General features: G+C 48.9%; 1 protein-coding gene across 2 annotated transcripts in view; it reads right to left on the minus strand.

Moving 5' to 3' along the window:
- Positions 1–2497: 2497 nt before the first annotated feature.
- Positions 2498–23411, minus strand: part of ZBTB40 (zinc finger and BTB domain containing 40) — a 67894-nt gene continuing 46980 nt past the window's right edge. For both annotated transcript variants that reach the window (XM_074305930.1, XM_074305929.1), the window contains 13 exons: positions 22183–22375; positions 20496–20632; positions 18016–18217; positions 17528–17661; positions 16105–16273; positions 15320–15748; positions 13757–13963; positions 12533–12697; positions 9006–9220; positions 7890–8052; positions 7706–7792; positions 7308–7540; positions 2498–3783 (listed from right to left, as the gene is read on the minus strand). In XM_074305930.1, the coding sequence (XP_074162031.1) occupies positions 3589–3783; positions 7308–7540; positions 7706–7792; positions 7890–8052; positions 9006–9220; positions 12533–12697; positions 13757–13963; positions 15320–15748; positions 16105–16273; positions 17528–17661; positions 18016–18217; positions 20496–20632; positions 22183–22375 (2529 nt within the window). In that variant the 3' untranslated portion in view covers positions 2498–3588. The remainder of the gene's footprint in view (positions 3784–7307; positions 7541–7705; positions 7793–7889; positions 8053–9005; positions 9221–12532; positions 12698–13756; positions 13964–15319; positions 15749–16104; positions 16274–17527; positions 17662–18015; positions 18218–20495; positions 20633–22182; positions 22376–23411) is intronic.

The following is a 23411-nucleotide window of genomic DNA, read 5'->3' on the forward strand; positions in this document are numbered from 1 at the left end:
GCGAAGGCGCATGCAGAGCAAGTGTCTGGAGTTTGCTCTCCTCCTCTCTCTGAACTCGGCCCAAGTCTGACCAGCTCTGGATATTCTATCACAATATGACAGATAATTAACCACCTCACTCTCTGACAATTCCCTAATCCCAAATCCAGCTAATGCCTCCCTCTAAGTCAAACCCTCCCTTTCTTCTGAATGTTCTAGGGACCCAAACGGTGCTGAGCAGATCCCTGGCACAGGAGAAGTCCTGGGCCTTTCCCCACACTCTCACTGTCTCCCGTAACCACCTTGCTCTATGGGGGGGCGGGGCGGGGCGAGAAAGGCTGGCTGGCAACTGCCTTCACCGGGAAGGGACGCCACATAGCCCTCGATGGATAAATGACAAATTAGTCTTCCTTCCAACATGGTCCCGCTGGTGTCTTATGGAGGAGGCCAGGCCGGGGGAAAGAGGCTTTTTTAAGGTCCCTTTCTTCCTCCCGTCTCTGTGCTTGCACCTGAGTGTGGTGAGTGGAGGGCAGGGCCCTCACATGCCCTCCTGTGTCTGAGGCACCCAGCAGCACTCCATCGCCCACTCGAGGGGCAGCAAGGCTCGTCTGCCTCGGTTAGCCAGAAGTCATCTGACTTTCTCATGGCCCTGGGGGTGCTCCATGAAGGAAAGCACTTTATTCCTCTGAGAGGATTTTAATCACCATGGGAACACAACATCCATATTCCAGCCTCTGGTCCATGCAGAGCTAAAAGCTTTAAGAAGGTTGTAGAATCTGGGGCTTCTGAGGCAGATGAGACAGACTATTTTCAAGAAGAGAATAAAGCTGCCTTAGTCTCCTGGCTGCTCCGCTGACCTCCTGGTCCTCCTGCCATGTACACCATGCTTAGAAAGAATGACTCACCCTCCCACACTGATCCCTGCTTCCCAATCACCTAATTGCCTTCTCCCTGAAGTAGTTTCCTGTGATGATCAACCCCCATCTCCAAGGGCTCCATAACTGCTCCCTGCTACTGTCCCAAAGGAGACTCCCCACGCTGCTTCCTCCTCATGGCTGCTTCTACGTAAGTTAACTACAGGGGGAGCCTGGACTGAACGAGTCTGTAATCCGCCTCCCTGGAATGCCACAAGCTTCTTGAGCAAATAGCCAGTCTCTCCCTTGGCTGGGGGACACAAGGAGGCCATAATGAAAATGGATTACTTGGACTGCATCTCAGGGAGACGGGAGGATGCTAGTCTGGCTGGGAGGAAGGGGCAAGACCCCCTGGGCACTGTGTAGCTGTATCCGGACTCAGAACCCTCTGTGGGAAAAGCAGGTTCTACTGTCTCTGCTCGGCAAATCTGGTTTCAGAATGAAGCGGAATGTGGGGAGCCGATAATGCATTCTGCAGCTACCATTTGCCACTGCCAGAGCAGCGGGCTCCCTGGGTGGGCCCGCTCAGCAACTTGGCCTCTCAGACCGTCCCCGCTCGGCGCCCCACAGGCCGACAGTTCTGCGGAAGGCTCTCCTGCTCCTATCTGACCGCCTCGCTGCCAGAAATCTGGGCAGGACTTTCTCCAAAAGCTCACATGGAGCTGAAATGTAAGTCAGAAAAGCCTTCCTGCCAGGCACAACTCCTGCGCCTCCACTCCGTGTCCTTTGTCTTTCGTTCTTTCCCTCCTGCTAATTGTAGGCAGCAGTTCGTGGCCCCTGCGCTTACACAGAGTGGCTGCCGGTGGGTTCCCTGGGTCTGGCACCAGGACTTTCTCCTGGCACGAGGCTGACGTTCCAGGTCACTCCCCGTGGGCCAAGGACTCTCCAAGCTTGAGAGCCTGGGGAGGGGGCCTGAGGAAGCTGAAATGACTGCCAAGAATCCAAGGGAAAGCCACCATGGAGCCTTCTCACCAAGGCTAACGCTAAAAGTCTTAAAGGCTTGAGCACCATCTTCTGGTCATTATCTGTGTTTAAGGCGGTCCCCACTGAGAGCTTCATTTATTTCAGGTTTGCTGGAGAGACCTGTGGGGGCCTCACACTGATGGGGAGTCCTTCGTCTACCACGTTCTCAGCGTCCGAGCCGCTGGCCCTCAGACTAAGGCATAGACCTGGCGGTTGAGGTGCTGCCCCTCCAAAAGGGGTCTAGATTCCCCTCCAAGAGCCGGCCCGCTTGGGCAGGCAGCAACCCCCCTCCTTTCCCAGGCACAGCCACAGGCTGGGAGGCAGCGGCACAAAGAGCCTCAGTCCAAACAGAACGAGCTCCTGCTTCTGGGCACAGCTGTGTGCTACTGCATGGGGAGGGGGGAAGGGTGGCTCTATCTCCTGCTGGAGCTGGTTCCTGGAAGAGTGATGAGGTGGGCACGGCTCTCCAGAGGGGCTCGAGACCCAGGCTGGGGCAGGGACCACGGCTCAGCGTGTAAACACCACGCGGGCAGAGCCCGACCTTTTGGCACAAGGAGGAGAAGATAAATGCTAGGCGCTCCCTCCAAACTGCAGGAACCTACATCCATCTAATTGCACTTCATAATGGAGTCAACAAACCATTAATTATCAGATTATATTTTAGGAAACGGCAGATAAAAGGCTTTGGGAAATGTAGTCGTTGAGGGGCCACGGCCCAGCAACAAGAGAGGCATGGGCTCCGACAGCAGCCTGAGCCCCAGGGCCTCCGAGAGCCCTTCCTGAGGAGCCGGGGATCCGTGGGCAGCCGTGGCTGCACCGGGCAGAAGTGACTGTGCTCCCGCCAATTTAGTGACCATAATTCTATCAGATGCTATAATGAAGCAGCCCGACTCTTGGGTGACTGCTGGGCTCCTCCAATAGTGACTTCAGGCTTTCTGTTAGGGAGAGGGGAAGCTGGCACAAAAGGAAGAGGCACCTTCTGAAGCACGTCCCGCAGGGCAGGACAGAGCCAGCCAGGGCTGCCCTGGCAGCTGGCATGTCTCATGTTCTCGAGAGAAGACCCTCCAAACTCTTTGTTTTAGGAGAGAGATTACTGTGCCATGCAAGCTAAGACCTGGGGGGGAGAGAGTCCATATTGAGGACCCGATTAAAACAAAAGGTCAGCTTGGGTCATCACCATGGGCCGGATTAGGGAAAGGTGCTAAGGGCTGGCCCTTGGGCATCGGCGTAATGAGAAGGTGGGGGGCTGCTGATGGCTTCCCCATAGCCACTTACCAGGGCAGGAACAGGGAAAGGAGCAACAGAGAGAGCCTGGGACTGGTGGTGTCAGCAAGGCTGGGTGGAACCGCCCCATGCCTTGCTAAGGAATTTCATGTAAAGATTAAAAACTATTTGTTCGGCCCTCCTCTACTGGCCATGTCCATTCTGCCCATGGGGACTGCCAGCAATGGAACGGCGCTTCAGTCCCCAGCTCCCTTTCTCCAGTGCTCATGAGGCACGGCTGTGGAAGCAACACTTGATTTCAGGCTGAAATGTAGCACAAGCACTACTGCAGCTGAGCTGTGTGCGGGGTCAGCTGCCTTGGTGCCTTCGCAAGAGGCCTGGGTCAGCGTCCCAGACCCTGAGGGCAAAATTCCCTGGCCAGCATGGCCGGAATGCTGTCTGAAGGCTCGGTCACCACACGGCTCTCCTGGCTCACGTCCAGCACCGCTCAGAGGCTCCCGAGTGGCTTTTACTTTGCCTCTCCACAGATGAGGGTCACAGTTCCATCCAACAGGTCCTCCACTGTCACTGCCACCAGCTCCGAGCTGGCCTGGGGAGCCTGGGCATCTGGCAGTGTCACAAACACCTGGGAGCCAGCCAGAGGGGTCTCCTCCAAAGTGATCACCTGCTCGGCAGAGGCTCCTGGCTCCGGGGCCTGGATCACCTGTAAGGGAGACAAGAACCAGGGTTCTGGGAGGCCTGCAGGCAGCTCTCTCTATTGTTGCTCGGGCTCTGTCTCATTCCCACTCCACACTGGAATGATCATATTTGTTCTCTCACCTGAGGAGAGTAATTACAAAATGCCCGGGCCCAATGAGAAACTCCGAGCCTAATACACCAGTGATGCACCTGGGAAGGCAGCACACAATTAAATAACTTTGCACACCAGATTGCTCTCACTCGGCTTTGTGCGCCACCTTGGAGTAGCTGACTCTGGGATTACGTGCCAGGGAGGACCTGCACCCGGGTTTTCTGAAGGGCCAGGGCACAGCTGTTTTTGCAACAAGAAAGGTGTGCAACAAACAGTGTCAGCCTCACCCCGGCCTGTGTGCATTACTTACTTCCCTGCTTTTCCAAAGGGGTGATGGTCCCTCCACCGAGCACTACCAATAAGGGCACATTAAGCCTTGAGGGCAGTGGGTGGACAGAGCACCAACTCTGAATCCAGAAACTCATCTTCCTGGGACCCTTCCTGACTGTGTGAGCCAAGTGAAAACAGAAGCGACCCAGGTCTCTCCAATTCTGTTTCCTGACCCTGCTTGGGTGTTTGGGGCTGGAGAGGATGTGGCAGGGAATGCTAACAGAAACCATACCCTCGAGGCAGAAGCACAAGGAAAGAGGTCAGGAAGACAAGCCCCACCTACCACTGACAGGTCTGGTGGCAAACATGTGACCCCGAGCTGTTATTCTCTGAGCTTCCATTTCCTCATGTGTGAAGGGAAAGTAGGAGTATCAGGGTAGCTCTTCACCAGGTCATTGGGAGGCTCAAGTGAAATAAGAATTGAAAGCACTTGGAAGATTCTAAACCACCACAGAAATGCAGCGATTACAATAACAGTCATGTTTATCACTTTAAAGTTGGTGAGATCTTTTCTTTCTATGCATTTTCATTTGATCTTCACAACAAGCCTATAATGGAGATGTTCTCCTGTTTACAAATGAGGAAATGGAGGCTCAGAGGGATTAAGTGATTGTCCAGGATAAGTGCCAGAGTCTGAACCAAGGCCTTCCTGGCTCTGAATCAAATGCTGTCCATACACTGTGCCATACCCCTCTACCCTCGACAATGGTGGGGTCTAGATGCTCTGAAGATATGCCGAGGACCACAGGTCAGGTCATCTCCCTTCTAAAGCGGAAAGGACCTCAGCGGACACGCAGGCCAGTCAGTCCCGGAATCTCTTTTAGACTTTCCCTCACAAGTGGTCCTGGCCTCGTCCACCTGCTAAGTAGGGCTGCACCGCTTCTGGACCCTGCTCATTGTTACAAAGGTTTTTCTTACATCAATCCAAAGTCTGTGTCTCTGCTCTCAGTCTTGCCTGCGTCTGGAACTAAGGAGAAGAAGTCTAAACTCTCCCAGAAAATACTTGAAAACAACTATCAGCTGCTACCTCAGTCTTCCCTTCTCTAAGCTAAACATGCTCAGCTCCTTTACCCTATCCACAGACAGTCACTTTACACCCCACTTGTCCTCTGACCCTACTCTCCTCCGGCCCTATCTCACTCACTCCCAGGCTGTCTCTTAATATTATCCCTCCAGCCCACAGTTCATCTTTGCTAAATGGTCAGATTTCCTCAGTTGTTATGGATGGCCCGGGAGGCTGCAGAATGGAGTCACCCACTTGTAGAGACTGCGATATTCCCCGACAAAAAGGCAAGACTGGGGCAGTGGCCGCCTACTCTGCAGTAGGCAGTTGCCTTCCAGGGCCAAAGAAACCCTCATTACTTGACCAGGATCCTCTGGAGTGCATGTTCATTGGCCAAAGGGGCCTTTGGCACTCTTAGAAGTAGGATGCAAAGGCACAGGAACTCCTCAGCTTTGTATTTAAAGGTCTCCAAGTATAGGTAAGTGTGGGACAGTGGAAGTCTAAGTTGATCATGGAGTGAGGAAGGGTGGAGAACGTGACAACCACCTAGCAGTGTGTGGTGGGGCTCAGGCTCTTAACAAGCTTGGAATAAGAGAATAGGAAGCCTATGATCAAACACTGGGAATTGGTTCCGGGAACTCCTTTAAAGTCTGTGACATTTCTCTAGTCCAGCCTGGGCAATCTGGCTTCTAAAACCAGTACCATTTGATTCAAAGCTGACGATCTCTCTCCTGGATATCCTCCCTTCCCTGAGTCTTCATGACACTTACTTCTGCTGGTTCTCTTTCTACTTAAGGGACCACATCTTCCCAGTATTCTGTAAGGGCTTCTCATCTGCAGGTGTATCCCAAGACTGTTCTGACCCCACATACTCACTTCTAGGAGCTTCTTATTTCCTCTAGAATTCAATAGAAAACTTCTCACTTTAGCTTTTGGACATGGCCTCCCAGCCTGTAATCTGTGATTCTCTGTCCCTCACTCATGACACCTCATTGTGAGGTTCTGGGCTTTCACACGGCCTGTCCCACATGGTGAACACCCCCATCCCATTGCCACGATTCCAAACCCTTAGCCACCCCATTTTCCATCTCACACTGTTTCCCACACTCTTCGTTTGGTATGACTCCTCTCAAAAGCTGTGCTCTCTGGAATCCCTGGTGCTTAGGTGACAAGTGGGCTTTGGTCTTTTTTCCCCTCACTCCCTTTATATTCCTGCACTCAGAGACAAGACTGGCTCTCTCCTGATGATAGAGCTTCCCTTCCCAGCACTGGCTCCTCACTCCAGACTGCACCACAGCACACGGGTTGCTCGTCTCAAGAGCATCTACTCAGCCCACAGGCCTCTCCCAAGTCTCAGGTCTGTAACACCAACTGGACACTTCCGGATGTCTCATGGACTCTCAAACTCAACATATTCAGAAAAGGAATCACATCTTTCCCCTCCAAATACTGGCCTCTTTCAAACTTGCCTATATTCACCATGGAGCTCTCTCAAGTCTCCTACATCAGCAACCTCGAGGCTATCTCTCCCACAGTTACCGCCTTAGCTCTGGCCTCCTTGCTGGACTCTGTGCCTCTGACAGCTGGCAAAGAGGCTTGGCTAAAGCAGATCTGTTCATATCACTGCCCTATCATGGAACCCCAGGGGCTCTCTATTCCCTCGGGATAAAAATAAACTCCTCTCAGGTTTTTAGGCTTTCTAAATTGTTCCTCACCTATTTAGTGCTTCTCACACTTAATTTAGCCCCAAACAAGCCTCCCCTCTTGCCTCTGAGCCTTCTTGGGTTGCCCCGTGGCTAAGATGCACTCCTTCCTTGCCTCTTCCTTCAAGGCTGAGCTCATGTACCCCTCCCCTCCCCACTATTGCTGCTACCCTTCCCCTCCATCCATCTTCTATTGTGAATTCTGTGTGCACTTGTAGGTGGACATATGGCCTCCCCCAAAGGGCTATGAGCTACTTGAGATCTAGGGCTTTTTATGTCTGCCTTTCACAAAGGTGAGACACAGGAGGCGCTGAAAAAGTACTTGTGCACTGTCATTTCTTGGACAGTCCGCTTACACGTTTGTTGTCTCCCGTGGGCCTGCCCGTGGCTGTGGGAATTACCTGCACCATTTGGGTGGTAGCTGCTGCCACCTGGGCTTCCGTGACCACTACCTTGGCGTGGTCGGACTCGAAGTGTGCCTCGAGCTGGGCCTGGGAGGTGAAGAGCTCGCCGCATGCCTCGCAGGGAAATGTGCTCTCTGTCTGCCGAAAGTGCTCGGTGGCCACATGGTGCTGCAGGGCTCCAGGGAAGCGGAAAGAGGCTGCGCAGTAGAGACACCTGAAGGGTTGGGAACCTGGGGACAAGGAGGGAGAAGGGCTGAGGGCGGAAAGGGGAGAAGTGATGGTGGCCACAGAAAGAGCCCACTACGGAGCCACCATTTCACCCTGGAGACAAAGGAAGAACGGGTAGGGGAGAGGAATGGGCAGACAGGTTCCCTAGGGGAGATTAACACACTGACCTGAATGCCGGCATTTGGCGTGAACCTGGAGCAAAGCCAGGGTGGGAAAGAGTTCCTGGCAGGTCTCACATTCGTGGAACTTCACATCTGGGAAGAAGAAAGAGCAAGAAGGGGGATGCAGCCAGTCTGGGCCCCGGGGGGGAAGAGTGGGCTGCTCCTCTGCATCCCCTGAGCACCCCCTTACCTGCGTGCTCTGCCTTGACATGCTTCTTGTGAGCAGCCGTGCTGGCAAAGGTCTTGTCGCAGGAGCTGCACTGCAGGGAGGAGAACCGGGAGGACCGGTGGTTTTGGGCAGCAAACACATCTGGGTGGTGGGTCCGGTTGTGATACCACAAACCAGACAATTGCTGTGAATAAGTAGAGGAGGCTTGATTTCAAAATGTGTCAGGAGGAAAGAATTCCAGGACTCCAGCAGAAGCTGGCTCATTGTGCCAAGGATCAGAAAGGGGAACTGGAGGCAGAGGGAGAGGGACTCGATTGTCCATCCCCCATCTCAGCCTCTCGAGCAGCTTTTTCTCCAGGTCCTTAGGGCCCATTTACCCTAACAAGGTTTGTGAGTGTCTAAAGGGCATCTTAATTTAGACTGATGTGCTATTTATTTGGTTAATAGTTTTATCAAAAAGGCAGACTCACAACTGAGCTAATGCCTTATGATAATTTTCCCACTCATATTAGTTCTAGATTATTTGAAATTCCCCACAATCAAGTGTGGCTTCAAGGATTTGTTTGCTGTGTGACTCTGGGCAAGTCATTTGACCTGTTTCCCACGGTTTCCTCCTCTGTAAAATGGGAATAATAACAGCACCCACTCTGAAGCATTGTTGATAGGTTTGAATAAAATAACAGCTCTAAAAGTGTTTGGTGCAGTGTCTGACATATTGTATGCAGGCGCTACATAAAAGCTTGCTCCCTTCTCTTCCATGTTCTGACACTGATCTTAGCCTTGGACCAAAGGCATCCAATTCCTTCGCTCCTTTCACCTCCAAACTCTGCATCCAGTCATTCTATTTTACAGAACATAAACATTCAAGGAAGAAAACAGGTTTTTCATTGTGATTTCATAACAAGAAAGCTTGGCTGAATTCTCAGAGATGGGAGGAGCAGAACTGACAGATTTTCTGCTCCTGTTAAGTTTAGCTTCCCCTGTCCTGGGCTTCTCCTCAGAGTAAGTGGGTATCTCTAAATGACCCATCACCTGTCCATAGCTGAATAGGATGACACAAGCATCAGACTTCAGACGGATGAACATGGACCCGTGCCAAGAAGCCACAGTCTAGCAGCCAGGAGAAGGTGCCCTCACCTGATAGGCCTTGTCACAGATGCCACAGCTGAAAGGCTTCCCTCGGACGTGCGTCACCATGTGCCGCTCCAACAGGGATGGGGCGCTGAAGATTTTCCCACAGGTGGGGCAGGGATGGTACTCCTTTGAATGGACTTCGTGGATATGATTTCGATGATCTTGCAGAGTGGGAAAACTCATCCTACACTTCTTGCAGTCATAGGGATCATCTATATCTGATGCCGTAGAACAGGAAGGCGGAAAGTGAGTGAAAAGAAGAAAAGCCACAGGTATTGAACAGTAAGGAAACACAACTCTTAGCAATCTATATCACTTCTCCACAGAAAAATACCTGTTCATGCATCCCATATAAACCCAAATCCCAAGGTGATGGTGGGAACCCAGAGATCTTCACATCTATTCCCTTGCCTCCAGGTAGGATAATAGCAAGTCCCTCCACAGGGATGATCCAACCCTTCTACCCATGCAAAGATGATTCCCAAAAGTATTTCTTATAAGCTCCCTTACAATAGTCTACTGTACTGTCCATTAGCTCTCCTGGCATTAAACAATGGATCTAAACTCCTCAGGCTGCAGTTTAATTCTGTCCTCCTATTCAATGTGATCATAAATTCCCAAGCTGTTGCCAGTCTGGCCAGCCTCTCTCCATGACCTCCAAATCCACAATCTTCCTTTGCACATATACTATAGAGTTGAGCCTCCACTTGGGCTTCCAAAGCTCTGTTCCAATCAGACTCGTGCTCTCGTGATCCACGTGCCTACATTCCTCTGTCCTTTGAAGTCCATGCCCTTGAGAAAGCCTCCTTGAATAACATTAGAAAAATTACAAAACTTATAGCCACAGCTAACTTGACAAAGGTGCCTTTCTCTCTACTTACGTAAAGATCAATATTCAAATCAATCAATCAATAAGCACTTACCAAATGCTTATAGGTGCCAGGCATTGTGCCTGATTACTAAAGATAAAGAAATTCATTGTATAGTCTCAATTAAGCATTCCAGAGGCATTTAAAAATACTATTTGGAAAAACACATGGTATGGTATGAGTCTTGTGATCAGAAGCAGGGGTCTGAGCCTTAGCTCTGACAGCACTGGCTAAGTCTCCTGCCTTCTCAGAATTCAGGCCTCCTCTCCTGGAAAGGGGCTAGGAGTGCTCCAGGGGAGTGAGGAAAAAAGCCTTTATAAACCTTAGGATATTCAGGAGCCAGGGGGACGATGGTAAGTTGCCTTTGCTATTCTGTGGAACTTCACATCTGGGAAGAAGAGAGAGCGAGAAGGGGAATGCAGCCAGTCTGGGCTCTGGGGGGAGGAGCGAGCTGGCCTTCTGCATCCCCTGAGCACCCCCTCTCTCATTTTACCTGGGATCCTCCTTTGCATCAGCCCACTCTCCCTTGTCCAAGGTTATTTATCCATTGGTCCTGCTTCTCAATAAGCTTCTAACTCTTTGAGAGGAAGGCCTAAGGTGCATCTGCTGTTCATTTCCACTGCCTACTGCAAAGCTGTGCACCTAGCAGGCCTTTCCCAAGTGCTTGTCGAATTCAAATGACTGATATAGGTTTGAGAAAACATGGGCTTTCTTCTGAGGCAAAAAGGAAGCCACGTTATCTTTCTTTCTTTTACAGTCAACGAAATACAGGCAGAATCTATTTGAAGGGTTTGGTGGCCCAGCCCGGGCCGCCTCTGGTGCTTCTTTTTGGCCTGGTGACTCTTGGGTTCCAAAAGCTCCCCCAGGCTCCCCATACTGGCAAGTCGTCAGGACGGACCCGGACCTTCTGAAGATGAGAGTGGAGAGGTCATCATCGGAAGGATGCACATTAGAGGAGAAATATTTCTGGCCACAGCAACTCAAAATGACTGGAGGGATGACGGTCTCAGCAGGTGGAAGGAATGCTCACATCAATGAAAACACAGATCTTTTCAAGTAAGAAGATGGGACATCAAACTATCACAACAACAGGCTATTACCATGTCCTGCAAATTTACTGCTTTTATTGCAATGAGATAATGAGCTCCTTAAGCTTGTGCTGTTAACTCTATTTCTCATAGAATCTTGCAGAATCCTTAATACATAAGTATCTGTGAATGGACTGAAATAAAATGTTTGAAGCATTCTGTTACAATAACAAATTTGGGGGCGGGTTGTAGGTGGGGAAGAAGAAAGATTAGCTTTGCTTTGTTTGGACTGGAAGTATTGAATCCTAGTTTTAAAGAAGCAAATATAGGCTCAGAAAATCTTAGTGACTGTTCAAGCTCTCCTCCAAAGGAATAGACTGCAGAAGCAGTTGTGAGTTGGGGTCCTCCTCAATGCAGGCCTTAAGTAAAGGCTGACGGGTCATTTGTCGGCTTACATCGTAGAGGGGTTTCTTATTCAGGTATTAGTGGGATCAGATACTGACCTCTGTCCTTCTGTGAAAGACAAGGTCAAGCAAGCAAGCAAACTATAAATGGCAGATGGAAGCCTGGGCCTGCAAAAGGACCAGTGGGGAATGTGGCTACTTGGTTCCCCTTTGGCTGTAACCACATGTGAAAGGGCCGAAGGTACGTGCGACTCTGAAGAGGAACCTCTCCTTTCACCTGGAGGGGTGGGGCCTGTGTGTCACAGATCTGACCCTCACTTTTTCGAGGTGGGGTGCAGGCCTGAGTGGAGGGTTCTCTTGGCAGTCTCTCATTTGTCCTGCAGCTGTCTCTCACCAGGCTCTCTCACCACTCTGGGTACAGGAGAGAGCCTGTCCCAGCCATACACTCTCAGCTGTGATCCCTGTTTTCTCTAAGTGTCCCATGGAGGCCCGATTTACCCACTTCCCTGTAGGACCTCCTCTGGCCCTCTTCATCCTCTGGGTCCGAGGGGCCATCTCAGGCCCTGAGCTGCACCCTCGCTGATCCTCCTCCTTTTCCGAACATCCACTTCTTGGACCACGCCGTTGCTATGGCTGTGACTGCTTCGGCTTATGTCCTCATTGGTGTTATGCTGCCGAGGACTCACTCTAACCCTATGTCCAGAGCAAGTGATGGCAGAGGTCATTGGAGCCCTCATTATTGAGCCAAAGGCTCCCCCTTGGCCGGCAGACTGATGCCTGAATGAGCCCGGGTCTGTGAGAAGGTCGAGGGTTTTTCCTTCAAGCAAAACTTGTATCTAGGTCAGCCAGCAACAACAGTTGTTATTTACATAATGCCTGGCCCACAGGAAGGAAGAACTGCAGATTTCTTCTTCTTTAACAGATGAGAGAGCCGAGGCTGAGCCGAGGCGCTCTGTCCATGGGCACATGGCTACCAGATGTCCAAAGGGAATTTGGGTCTTCCTGACTCTGAGTCCAGACCATTTCCTCGCCCTATGCTTGAGCCGTTAGACACAGAATTAAGCTTAGTTTCTAAAAAACAAGTCTCACAAGACATTTGGTTTGATTTTCTCTGTAATGTGGAGATGAACCCCGGGTTGTTCTAAGAACAGGATGACAGACATTGGCTGTATGGCCCGCTTCTCCCCGTTCAACCCCCCCCCTTGGCTGGAGGGCCCCGACACACGTACTGTGAAAAGTCCGCAGGTGGATGGAGAGGCCGTTGGCCTGTCGGAAGCCTTTGCCACACTCGCGGCAGACGTACGGCTTGTCTCCAGTGTGAGTCCGCACGTGCCGGGACAGCTCGATCGACTGGGCAAACACAGCATCGCAGTACTGGCACGCGTACATCTTCCCTGAAAACAACAGGCACAAGTTATAAACTACGTGCCGTGGAGCCAGCGTGTGACCTCTGGGGAGTCACGTTACTGGTGACAGGACCACAGAAAGGAGTCCTGAGGGCTAACGTCAGGCCCTCTAACACCAGTCATGGGCAAGAGCCCTTACAGGTCTGATAGGTTCTGCACAATGGACGCCAGTGAGTGATAGAACTTTCTGACTCTGAGCTGCCCTGACGGTGCCAGCTGGAAGGGATTCTAGAGCACGGGAGGGGAACCTCAGGGACCATCTCCTCAGCCAGAGATGGGACTGGCCCGAGAGCACACAGGAAGGACCGGCATAAGATGGAGGCTGTGCACAGGGACAACCTCGTTCAGGGGTGAGAAACACCAAACAAGAAACTTGGCAGGAAGAAGGAACACCTTTTGGGTCTTTTGGAAACTTATGACACAATTTAAGCAAATTGCCTTTAAGCACTAACAAAGCAAATGACTGTTAAGAAAAAGAAGCTTCATATAAAAGTTCTTGGAGAAAATAATACACTATTGAAATGCTAGATTATAGAGGAGTAAAGATGGAAAGGGTATCATTACAGAGCCAAACATGGCAAAGATTATTGCAAACTGTAGCAGTAAATCACAATAACCCATGGCAATTCTGAAATACAGTATAAAATAAAATGCCAAAAGAATCAGGATATTATTTAATTTTCAAAAATTTCATAACTAGCATCCTTGGCCCTGCCCTTTTACCCAAACACATGGCATATTCTCAATCATCCGAGCACGTGCCAAGGAGCCACTATCATTATTAAGATTGAAGAACGGTAGAGCTAACAGGTCCTTTTGAGGCCATTTCTATTCCATCACAAGCTGCTACTTATGCCCAGCTGGGCAGTTTGGGGCAAGGCCCTTTACCTCTCCAGGACTCAGTTTCCTCATCCACAAAATGAGTGGATTTTGCACGAATTTTGCAGACAACAAAACGAAGGTGCCCAGAAGGAGACGCTCGCTCTGCAGCAGCTGAGCCAGGACCCGGGCCCGGACTTCAGCTCTGTCTGTGAGGGAAAGCTTTACCTTCAGCGTGCTTCTTCTTGGTGTGATAGGCCAGGGCAGACGCCTGGGTGAACGTCATGAGGCAGTGCTTGCACATAAAAGGGCGATCCCCCGTGTGAAGCCGGAGATGGTTCTTCAGGGTCGAATTGGCCGCAAACTTGGCCCCACATTCTTCACATGAAAAAGGCTTCTCATCAAAGTGTTCCGTCAGCTTGTGGTACTGCATCCCTAGGAGAGCCATGCCAGAGACCAAGAGATGGAGGTGATTAGTCACTAGCAGAAGCGCCCTGTGAATGGCTGTCCCAGCCAAGACCAAGTCACCAGAGCGGGGCAGCCCTGGATAATGGCTCCAAACCCTCTGTGGCTGCTGGTCCTTCCCTGCCCACCAGCTGGCATTCCCAAAGTCATCTCCCGAGATCCCTCCCCCAACCTAGTGTCCCTCACTGGGCTCTATGGTCACAGCTTTCGTGCTTCCTTGGGGTCTCTGTTCACTGGAATGCCTATGGCCGCCACCACCAAACGGCCAGTTACAGAGCCCCGGATGGCTCACGTCAGATCCTGCTCACGGGGGCCAGGGCTCCCACTCTCTCTGAAATGCAAGCACCTGAAGTCCTCAGTCTCCCTCTCCCAGCGTGTGATATTCCTCCTCCATACCATCCAGCCAAAGGGGCTCATTTGCTCTCAGGCCAGATGAAGTCTGTCCCCGTCTCATTGCTCAGAATCCCCAGCTTCCTTCAAACCTCAGCCCCCCCCTACACAAGACTCACTCCCCCTTGTCAGTCGCCCCCCTCTCCAATATCACTTTGTACTTGTTTACTGTGCATTTCACACTTATCTGTTGAAGGCAGCAGAGTAAGCAGAGAGAGAGCACACCTCAAAACCAGGACAGGGGTTCGAGTCTCCCCTCTAATACAAACTGGTCATGTGACCATGTGAATTAGATCCCTTAACTCAGATCCTCCGTCAGAGACCACTAGGTGTGACGGGTCCATCCTCCCTCCCTAGCCTCCGTCTTGTGTCTCCCGCCCCCAGCGCCTGACCGAGTTCAGGCCCTGGTTTTGTTTTTTTTATTTTAGATGTGTTTGTCCTTGTTCATGGAAGCTGGATGGGGTGAGATAATCTGTGCCGGGCACTCTGTAGACCTGAAGGCACGATGAGGGCTGCCATTATCTCCGTGGCCCTGAATAATCCATGGCAGCTGCTTAAAATTATGAATACTTGTTAATGAAAGAACATCACTCTTTCTAGGTAAAGGCCTGTCATTTCATCCGCAGACAGAACTCTCTTGTACAATACTGGTGTGAGAGGCCCTAGAGAGCTGCTGCCTGCGGAGCCCAAGTCCCACAGAGAAGAGGCTTCCTGCTCACCGTGCTCGTAAATGTCAAGAGAAGGCTGGAGCCCAGGTAGTGTAAGGCTTCACCCACCCTCCCCACCTCCACCCAGCCTCTGCAATGAACCTGTGAATCCCAAGGAGAAGGCCCTGGTGAAGCTCCCCTGTGCCCAGGTCGCCCCTCTGGAAAGTGTCCAACGGCCTGCACCCAAGAGACGAAGCCCTGAACTCCGGGAGGGGAGAGCAAACTCTACCAGAGGCGTGAGCAAACTCCCTCCCGCAGATGTCACAGGTCACGGGGAGCCTCCTCTTCTTCTTCTTTGGGGTGCCTGGCACTCCGGCTCCACCATGAGCTTCCTGCAGGTGCTTCTCCAGCTCTTTCTTGGAGGCCTTCATCTCGCCACATTCTTTGCACGGCACCTGCTTCCCCTGGGCCGCACGGCAGCGCTTTACATGCACCTTGAGGCGGCAGTAGAAATGGAAGCTCTTGTCACAGGCTGTACAGATGAAGCTCTTCTTAGGGGAGGGGGCGGCACTGCTCTCCAGCTCCTCCGCCAAGGCTGCCCCCTTCTCCTTATCACTCCCTTCCATGGGCTCATCAGGACCCCCGGAGGCTTCTCCCTTCCCCTCCAGCACTTTCCACCGCTGGGGAGTGCCCTGTTCCTTGTCCTTAGTAAGGAGACCTGCATTGGGAGAAAATGGTCATTGTGTGGGGATCTCTTGAGGAGCCGACTTTCATTATGACTTTTAAAAGTCCCGTGACGTCTTGGGGGAGAGTGGAGACTACTTGTTTTTTAATAAATTCTATTAAAATGTCATCACTAGTTTTATCTTCTAACAAACATGAATTGTGCCTCTTTTTTATCCATGGGGCATCCCAAGCCTCCCTCAAGTATCGAAAGCTTGTAAACTCCAGTAAATAACTTCAGGAACCAGGTGGCCCATCTCTGGGAGGCCAGCTCCTGTCTCCCATAAGGACACAAGGGGAGGAGGGGAAGCCCATCTCACCTCAGGACAGCCCCTGCCCCAGGTCTCTTACCCAGGCTCCCCAGCTCTTGCAGGACTGCCTGCAGGCCTGGAAAGACCTCATGAATGGTGCAGAGAAGGCGGCAGATCTCCATGGTGGGGAGTGACTTTTCCTGCGCTCTGCTGAGAGCCACTTTCAGGGAAGCTTCAGGGCTGGCTGGCTCACAGGAAACACTTAGAATCTAAATGAGTACCAAGGGACAGAAGTTCTTGGTGAACACCGGTGGGTCTGCCCTGTTTCAATTTGGTTTTATGTCTCTTAGGAAGGCAGGACTCCTCTCAGAGAAGACTAAATTCCATGTGATTAGCATAGTAAAGTCCTTTATGTCTTTCAGAAGGCATAAGCAAAGAAAGGAGCCAAGGGTGGATTAGGGGAGGGACGCTGTCCTGGTGCTTGGAAGCAATTGAGCAAGCATCAGGAGCTCTCCATGAGAAACCTTTCCATGGACAGGGAGCCTGGAGAGGCCCCTCAGGTGTCTGCTCCAGAGCCTCAGAAAGGCAGCTCAAGGCACGGGCTCTGTGAATGGTAACTCCTATCCAGAACATCAAGAAACTTCTCACAGGACAATTGTCTCCATGGTATTAGGCTGCATGTAACTCCTTACTATTAGGGATGGCTTCACATTTTTAGTCACTTTATGAAGTACACTGGTTTAAACATTATTAGAAGAAACCCAAATATTGCACAAGGCTTAAATTGGGGCCAACTATTCTTTCAAAGCATCCCTGTTTCAGATGTTGGGCCTTGCAGTGGAAAGAGCCAGTGACTCAGAAAAGCAGGATAAACCGCTCACAGATGGCCACATGGAAGTTTCATATTGGAGATATTTCCTTTCTACTCTTTTCAAGTCTGTCTAGATAAACCTGGTGCTCCTGGAGACAGGCATGAGACCAATTAGGATAGAGAAAAAACAGATCACCTGCAGACAGCTGTTTTCTTCTCTTAGAACTCTACACATGCTTGTGCCCCACACACGCTTCCCTTCCTCACTCAGGGGTGAAAGATGACAAGGACTGAAATTTGAGAGTGCTAAAAACCAGAGTGATCCCCACAGCCTCTCAAATGAAAATGAACTACAGGGGAGCCTCCGTTCCAATTCTGTGTCTGTGAAGGCTTTCCATTCAGGACATATGTGGTCTTGGGCTGACCCCCCATGAAGTGGCCTTTCCCCACCTGGTTTTTCCGGGAGGCTGGCCATGTTGTGGCTGGCACTGCATGGCATCCCATATGGGCATCCAACATCTGTTCATTCTACAGCTAACCCGGCTCTTACTAGAAGCCAGAACAGAGCATGTCATCTGCCCGAGATGCTACATCCAATTTGATCATCCTCCTGCTGAAAAGAGCTGGCCCTGTGGAGCACAGGGCTGCCTTTCCCTCCCCACGGCTCAGCAGAGAGGATGGCTTGGGCTCCCTTTGTTCTTCGCCCGGTTACCTCCTTCACAGCCTCCGCCAGTTTCTCCTCTCCTGGAGTGAGGCACTTTAGCTCAGCTCTCGGCTGAATGGCCTCAGTGATTAGCTTGCCATGTCTCAAGATGATTTCTATAGCAGCATTTTCTGGGGTGGCCACTAAAGAAAGTAAAGGGGATTAAGAAAATCAATAGCACAACCACGAACACCATATTTACCCTTCACCTTTTCTAAAAATCTACTCTTTGCACTGAGAACAAGCCTCCATCTCCCGCCTCCAACTGGAATTGGAACGTGACAAACTCCACTAATCAAGAGAATAACAAAGAGCTCCAGTTTATGGGGAAACTAGCTAACTGGGCATTACAACTCCAGCAAATGACTGTGCCCTTTTTCCTGTTTGATGCTGCTGGTGTCTGAATCCCTAACCCAAGAGGGTCATTCCCTGCTCCCAGGCCCCACTTGGCAAGATTCTCCAGCATGGAGCAGCAGGCGGCAGAGCTCAACATTTACCTGCTTGGAAGAAATAGTCAGCGCCGGGCTCTTTGTGCATCTCCTCCATGAGCAGGTTCAAAGGGCATGGCTCAGCTGTCTGGGCCCCCAGCAGCACCTTCCAAATGGCCCTCCCTAACAGAGGCTGTCCTTCCAGCACTGCAGAAACCAGGGAGCCGAAGCCACCTCGCCCACTGTCGCTTTTCACAAGCTGTTCCAGGGCCTTCAAAACAGGTGCCGAGCGCAAAGATCAGGGACAATACACTCAATTCCAGTGAATTTGACAAGCGTTTATGAAGTGCTGACTATTTTCAAGACACCGTGCTAAATGGACTGACACCGGGGCACAATCACCAGAGCCTGAGCAGCCTTTCTCTCCTAGGAGTTCCTAGGGAGACTCAGCATATACACACAAGCTAGGCTGAACAGGGAGGAAGCCTCAGGAGACATCCCAAGGAGAGGAGGTTCCCAGCAGAAGGTGACAAGAAGGCAGTGGGGAAGGAGCCAGCGTCCAAGGTCTAGATAAGCCTCCATCTAGAGCCCCCTATCAAGGCAAGTTCTCAGTTGAGTAATGCAAAGGCAAAAGGATGCTGGGCAAAGGGGACACTCATTCTGTCTCCTCCCCCCCGCCCCCAACTTTGCTATTGGGCATTTGTGCGTCACAGATTATGTCATCCCCTTCTCTGGGCCTCAGTTGCTTCGTGTGAAAAACCACAGGCTAGGATAAAAGCAGAACTTCTCAGCCTTGCTTGGTGACATAGACCCTCCCTTGGGAGCCCATCTGGCTTAGCTCATGGACTGACTCAAAAGGAGGTTTTAATACATAAAATAAAACCCACAGGGTTACAAAGAAAACTGATTATACTAGAATGCAGTTATCAAAATAATTTTAGAAAATAAGTTCTTCACAGTCTCCAGGGAAGAAACCTTCGACTAGGTGACCTCTAAAACGGCTTCTAGCCCTAGATCCTCTGATGTTCTGATGCAGCACTGACATTCAATCAAATGCACGCTTGGGTCACTGAGGAAGGCAGGGGAAGACATCCCACTCCTCTGGTTTCCACGGAGACAAGGACTTTGCATCATCTCCCCCTTGGATCAGAGCATACAATAGGTGTAGGATGAAAATGGTCATATTTGCATTTCGCTACATCTCTGATTGTATAATCTGGGTTTAAACATCAGATTTTAGGTGACTCAAATTCTTCATCTGTAAAATTACAGGCTTTTTGACCAAAGGAGGAGATTTTAAGCTTTGCTGTGTCTTAGACCCCCAAAGATAATCTGATAAAGCCCTGGAACTTGCTTTTCCAGATGGTTTGTTGTCTATGTTCATAATCGAAGGGAATGCTAAATTTCAGTTAAAGGTTAGTGGAAAAAAAAAAAGATGGAATTTTTTCTCTATCCAAATTCAGGGAACCTATTCGCCCTAGGTTAAAAATCTCTATGCCAAATGATTTCTAAGGCCTCTTTTTGCCTTCTATCCTTTCATCATCACTGTGAAAACTCCTACCATGCCATCCTCCTTGTCTGGGCCTGAATCAAAAAGCCCCAAGTTCAAATATGGCTTCAGACCCTTATTTGCTGTGTGATCTTTGGGAAGTCACTGTCTTCCTCAGTTTTTTTAACTGTATAACTGAAATAATAACAGCACCTATCTCCCAAAGAATGTTGAATGAAATGAGATAATATGTTCCATCTTGTAGATAAATAAATAAATGTTTCTTCCCTTCCCATTCTCTGGTTTGCAGACAGAATTCTCCTTCTCCATAGTTCTCCTTCTGCATCTATCAATTATTGAGGAGAGGCAGTAAATATTAATTAAGTACCTACTATGTACCAGGTACTGTGCTGCTCCATATTAGGTTCTTTGGGCCTTTGCCTTGCTCTGCCTGAGATGAATGATCTCTCTCCTCACCTCTGCCTCCTGATCTTCTGCAGTCCTCAATCATCATCAGCTCAAATGCCACCTTCATCAGGAGGTTTTTCCTGGTCTCTCCCATAGCCCATCTCTACTATATATGTCTTACACATAGCCAGCTGGATACACATTGTTTCCCCATTGGATTGTGAGCTTTGTGAAATTTGGCATTGTCCTTTCTTTGTATACACAGTGATCAGTGCCTAGTGCATAGTAGGTCTTTAATGAATACTTATTGAGATTGATAATTATCAACCACAGAGCCTGAATGTGGATCAAAGATACTTTTTTCTTTAATTTTCTTGGGACTTTTTGGTCTACCTTTTTTTCCCATAGAATGACTTACATGGAAATGTGTTTTGCATAGTTATGTATGTATAACCTATGTTAAATTGCTTGCCTTCTCAAAGGGTGTGTGTGAAGGAAAAGAGAACATTTGGAACTCAAAATTTGAGAAAAAAAAAAAAAGGTTAAAATTGTTTTTATATGGAGTTGGGAAAAATAAAATATTAAGTGAGAGGCTAATAATGACATCATATCAGAAAACAGACTCACAAACACTCCACCACACCCTTCTTACCTCTCTTTCTCCAGAAGTTAAACTGCTTGCAGATGAGATTACCTTTAGTATCATCTCATCATCAGTGAAAATTTCAGAGAGGTTTTCATGGTATCGTCTCAAGAGCTCAGTCCCATAATCATCAGGGCTTGGTTGGACTGTAAGGATATTATCAAAACAATAATGTTTGATGCAACATGACCTCCTTAAGGGTTTCTCCTGTAGAGACTGAGGGGGATTACAAATGAGAAGAGGGAGAGGGAGTCAATGCAAAATGTTTCATCATCTTCAGAGTTGGATTCAACTCTCATCTTGGGACAGAGTGAAAACGCATTAACAATCTTGGCCAAATGTCCCTGGGTCCTTATTTATCCATCTTCTGTAAGACTTCAGAGCCCACTAATAACTGTTCATGCACATGCTGCACTCTACAGTTTACAAAGAGCTTTTTTTTCCCCAACAACCTAGAAAGTAGGATATATCCAGAAGGAGTGACGCTTCCCACCTTCCACTTTAACAGAGAAAAAAAACAAAACAAAGATTAAATAATTTCTGCACAGTAACATAGCAAGGAGCTCTTTCCATTATTCCACAATGTCTTTTAGAGAAAATAATACTTTCAAAGCTGGTTGTTGACATTAAGCCTTCACTCCTTTGAGGTGCAGAAATTGACCCAGGAATAGTCTGTTATACTCCTAATTTAAGCTGTCTTATTGTCACGAGAGCACTTTCAAGAGTACTAAGTTTGGCCATAATTTAAAAAATTAAGAAAGCAAAAACATGTTAGACTTAAACTTATGTGTCTTTAAAATTGCCCACTAAAAGATCTAAATAATTTATAAAAGTTTAAAATAGGCTGAACTGTTCTGGGTCAGGAACCAGGATCAGTTTTGTTTGAAAAGTACAAGCATTTTTCCTGTGTGAGCTGGAGAAGGCACCCAAACTAAGAATATAGATTTTGAAGCTATGCTATTGTATCAAGGTTATCATCAAGGAAGAATAAAGAGTGAGGGTAGAAGTTGCAGCACTTGGATTCAACCTCTACCACTGACCAGTTGTGAGCCTTGATTTAACTGAGGCCTTGACCTTTGTCTCCCTGGCTCACCTCCTCCCAGAGGTCCTTCTTGACTTTCCTTGTTATAACTCCTCTCCTTCCAAATCACTTGGCTTTTACTCTGTATCTATTTATTAAGTTCCTAGATTTACTTGTGCCCCCCAGGACAATGGAAGCTCCCTGAAGGCAGGGACTGTTCCCATCTTGTCATGGTAACCCCAATGCTTGGCACCATGCCTGCACAATAGGAGATGCTTAATATGTGCTTGTTGGAGCTTGCTGGAGCTACTCTGGGCTTATGGGAAGGGACTGGAATCCTGGTGCTGCCTCATCAGCCAGGGCTGGCCAAAAAGGTCCAGAGGCTAAGCAGAGGGACAGCTGGCAGCTCAGTGTGTCCAAACTCTAAAACACACTCTGTCTGCACACACATACATTGAACTCTGCAGGGAAATTTGAGAGGGACAGAGGAACTTTCAGGAAGGCCCACTTTGGTTGTGTCCCCTTCTAGTTTCTGTTAACAAGGACCTTTTTTAGCAGCCCCTGCCCTTATGTCCCTGCCTCCAACCCCTACATCTACACTCTCTCCAAAGACTGCATGGAGCATATTTTTATCTACTGGGACTCTCGCCCCAAGGTCTAATGATGAATTGCTACCTGTAGTGCTTGACACACTTGCTTGTTTCTGTAAATCTTTCAGCAGAAGGTCCAAGTTGGGAAATGTGATCTTCGCAGCCTGAAGGAGTTTAACCAAACTCTCAGCAGTCAATGTTTTCTCTTCAGTCACTCTGTGCAACAAATTTTCTATTGTCTCCTTGGGTGTTCCGCCCTCACAGCAATTCAAAATCACCTGCAGTGGCGAGCAATCAAGCAGACACCAGTCACTGGCAATGCTAAATTTATCTGACACACAACTGCAAACCCCAGCAAGGCTGCATTACAATTCTGCATTACAAGATGCACTGATCTGCTTCTGCTTCTCTTGGCTCCCCCCTCCTTCTTCACTTCTCATCAATACTTATTCTGTCTCATGAAGAAGAGAAACAAAAATGCTTTTTCCCTCCCAATGGAAAAGAAAGGGAAGAAGCTAATTACAGAAAAAGAAGAGGAATTCTATAAAACAGCAGAAATTAAAAAAAAAAAATTGAGGGGAGAGGGGAGAAAAAGAAAAGGGAGGAATATTTGCAGTAAATCTATCCTATAAAAACTTAACATCCAAAGTTGACAAGAAACCGATAACCTACTACCACACTCCACAAAAGATAAATCATCAAAGGATTTGGATACACTATTTACAGAAGTAGATTTGCAAACTAAATAAAATTACACCTAATGATCAAGGAAGTACAAATTAGAACCTTGTGGAATTGGTGACAAAATTTAACTTTGGTGCAAATTTGGAGAAGCAGGGATGCTTCTTATATACACAGCACTGCACATTGGTAGAATTGTTTCTGGAAAACAATTTAGTGAGAAAGATTAACTGTGAATGATCAATGTAATACAATGCTTTTAATGTAAGTAAGAATAGAGGCCACATAAGAAAATATGAAAAGAAGAAACAATGTTGTAGGGGACAGAGCACTGAACCTGAAATCCAGGAAACTATGCTTAAATCTTGTTTTTGATGTTAGCTGTGTGATCATGGGAAGGACACTTAATGTCTTTGAATCTTAAGTCAGCTCTTTAAGAAAACCTTACAAATTCTCACATTGGTGAAATAACAGATTCCTGATCTTTTATCACATGGAAAGACTTATACAAAAGTTAATACAGAAAGCAAGGCAAGGAAAATAATTGGCTTTGGCTTTAGTTGTATTAAAGGGAAAATGGTCCATTAAAAAAAAAGGATGAAAGACAATAATTAGAAGGGACATGGTGTAAGT

The sequence above is a fragment of the Sminthopsis crassicaudata genome, chromosome 3 (assembly GCF_048593235.1).
Source record: "Sminthopsis crassicaudata isolate SCR6 chromosome 3, ASM4859323v1, whole genome shotgun sequence".
Classification (NCBI taxonomy): domain Eukaryota; kingdom Metazoa; phylum Chordata; class Mammalia; order Dasyuromorphia; family Dasyuridae; genus Sminthopsis; species Sminthopsis crassicaudata.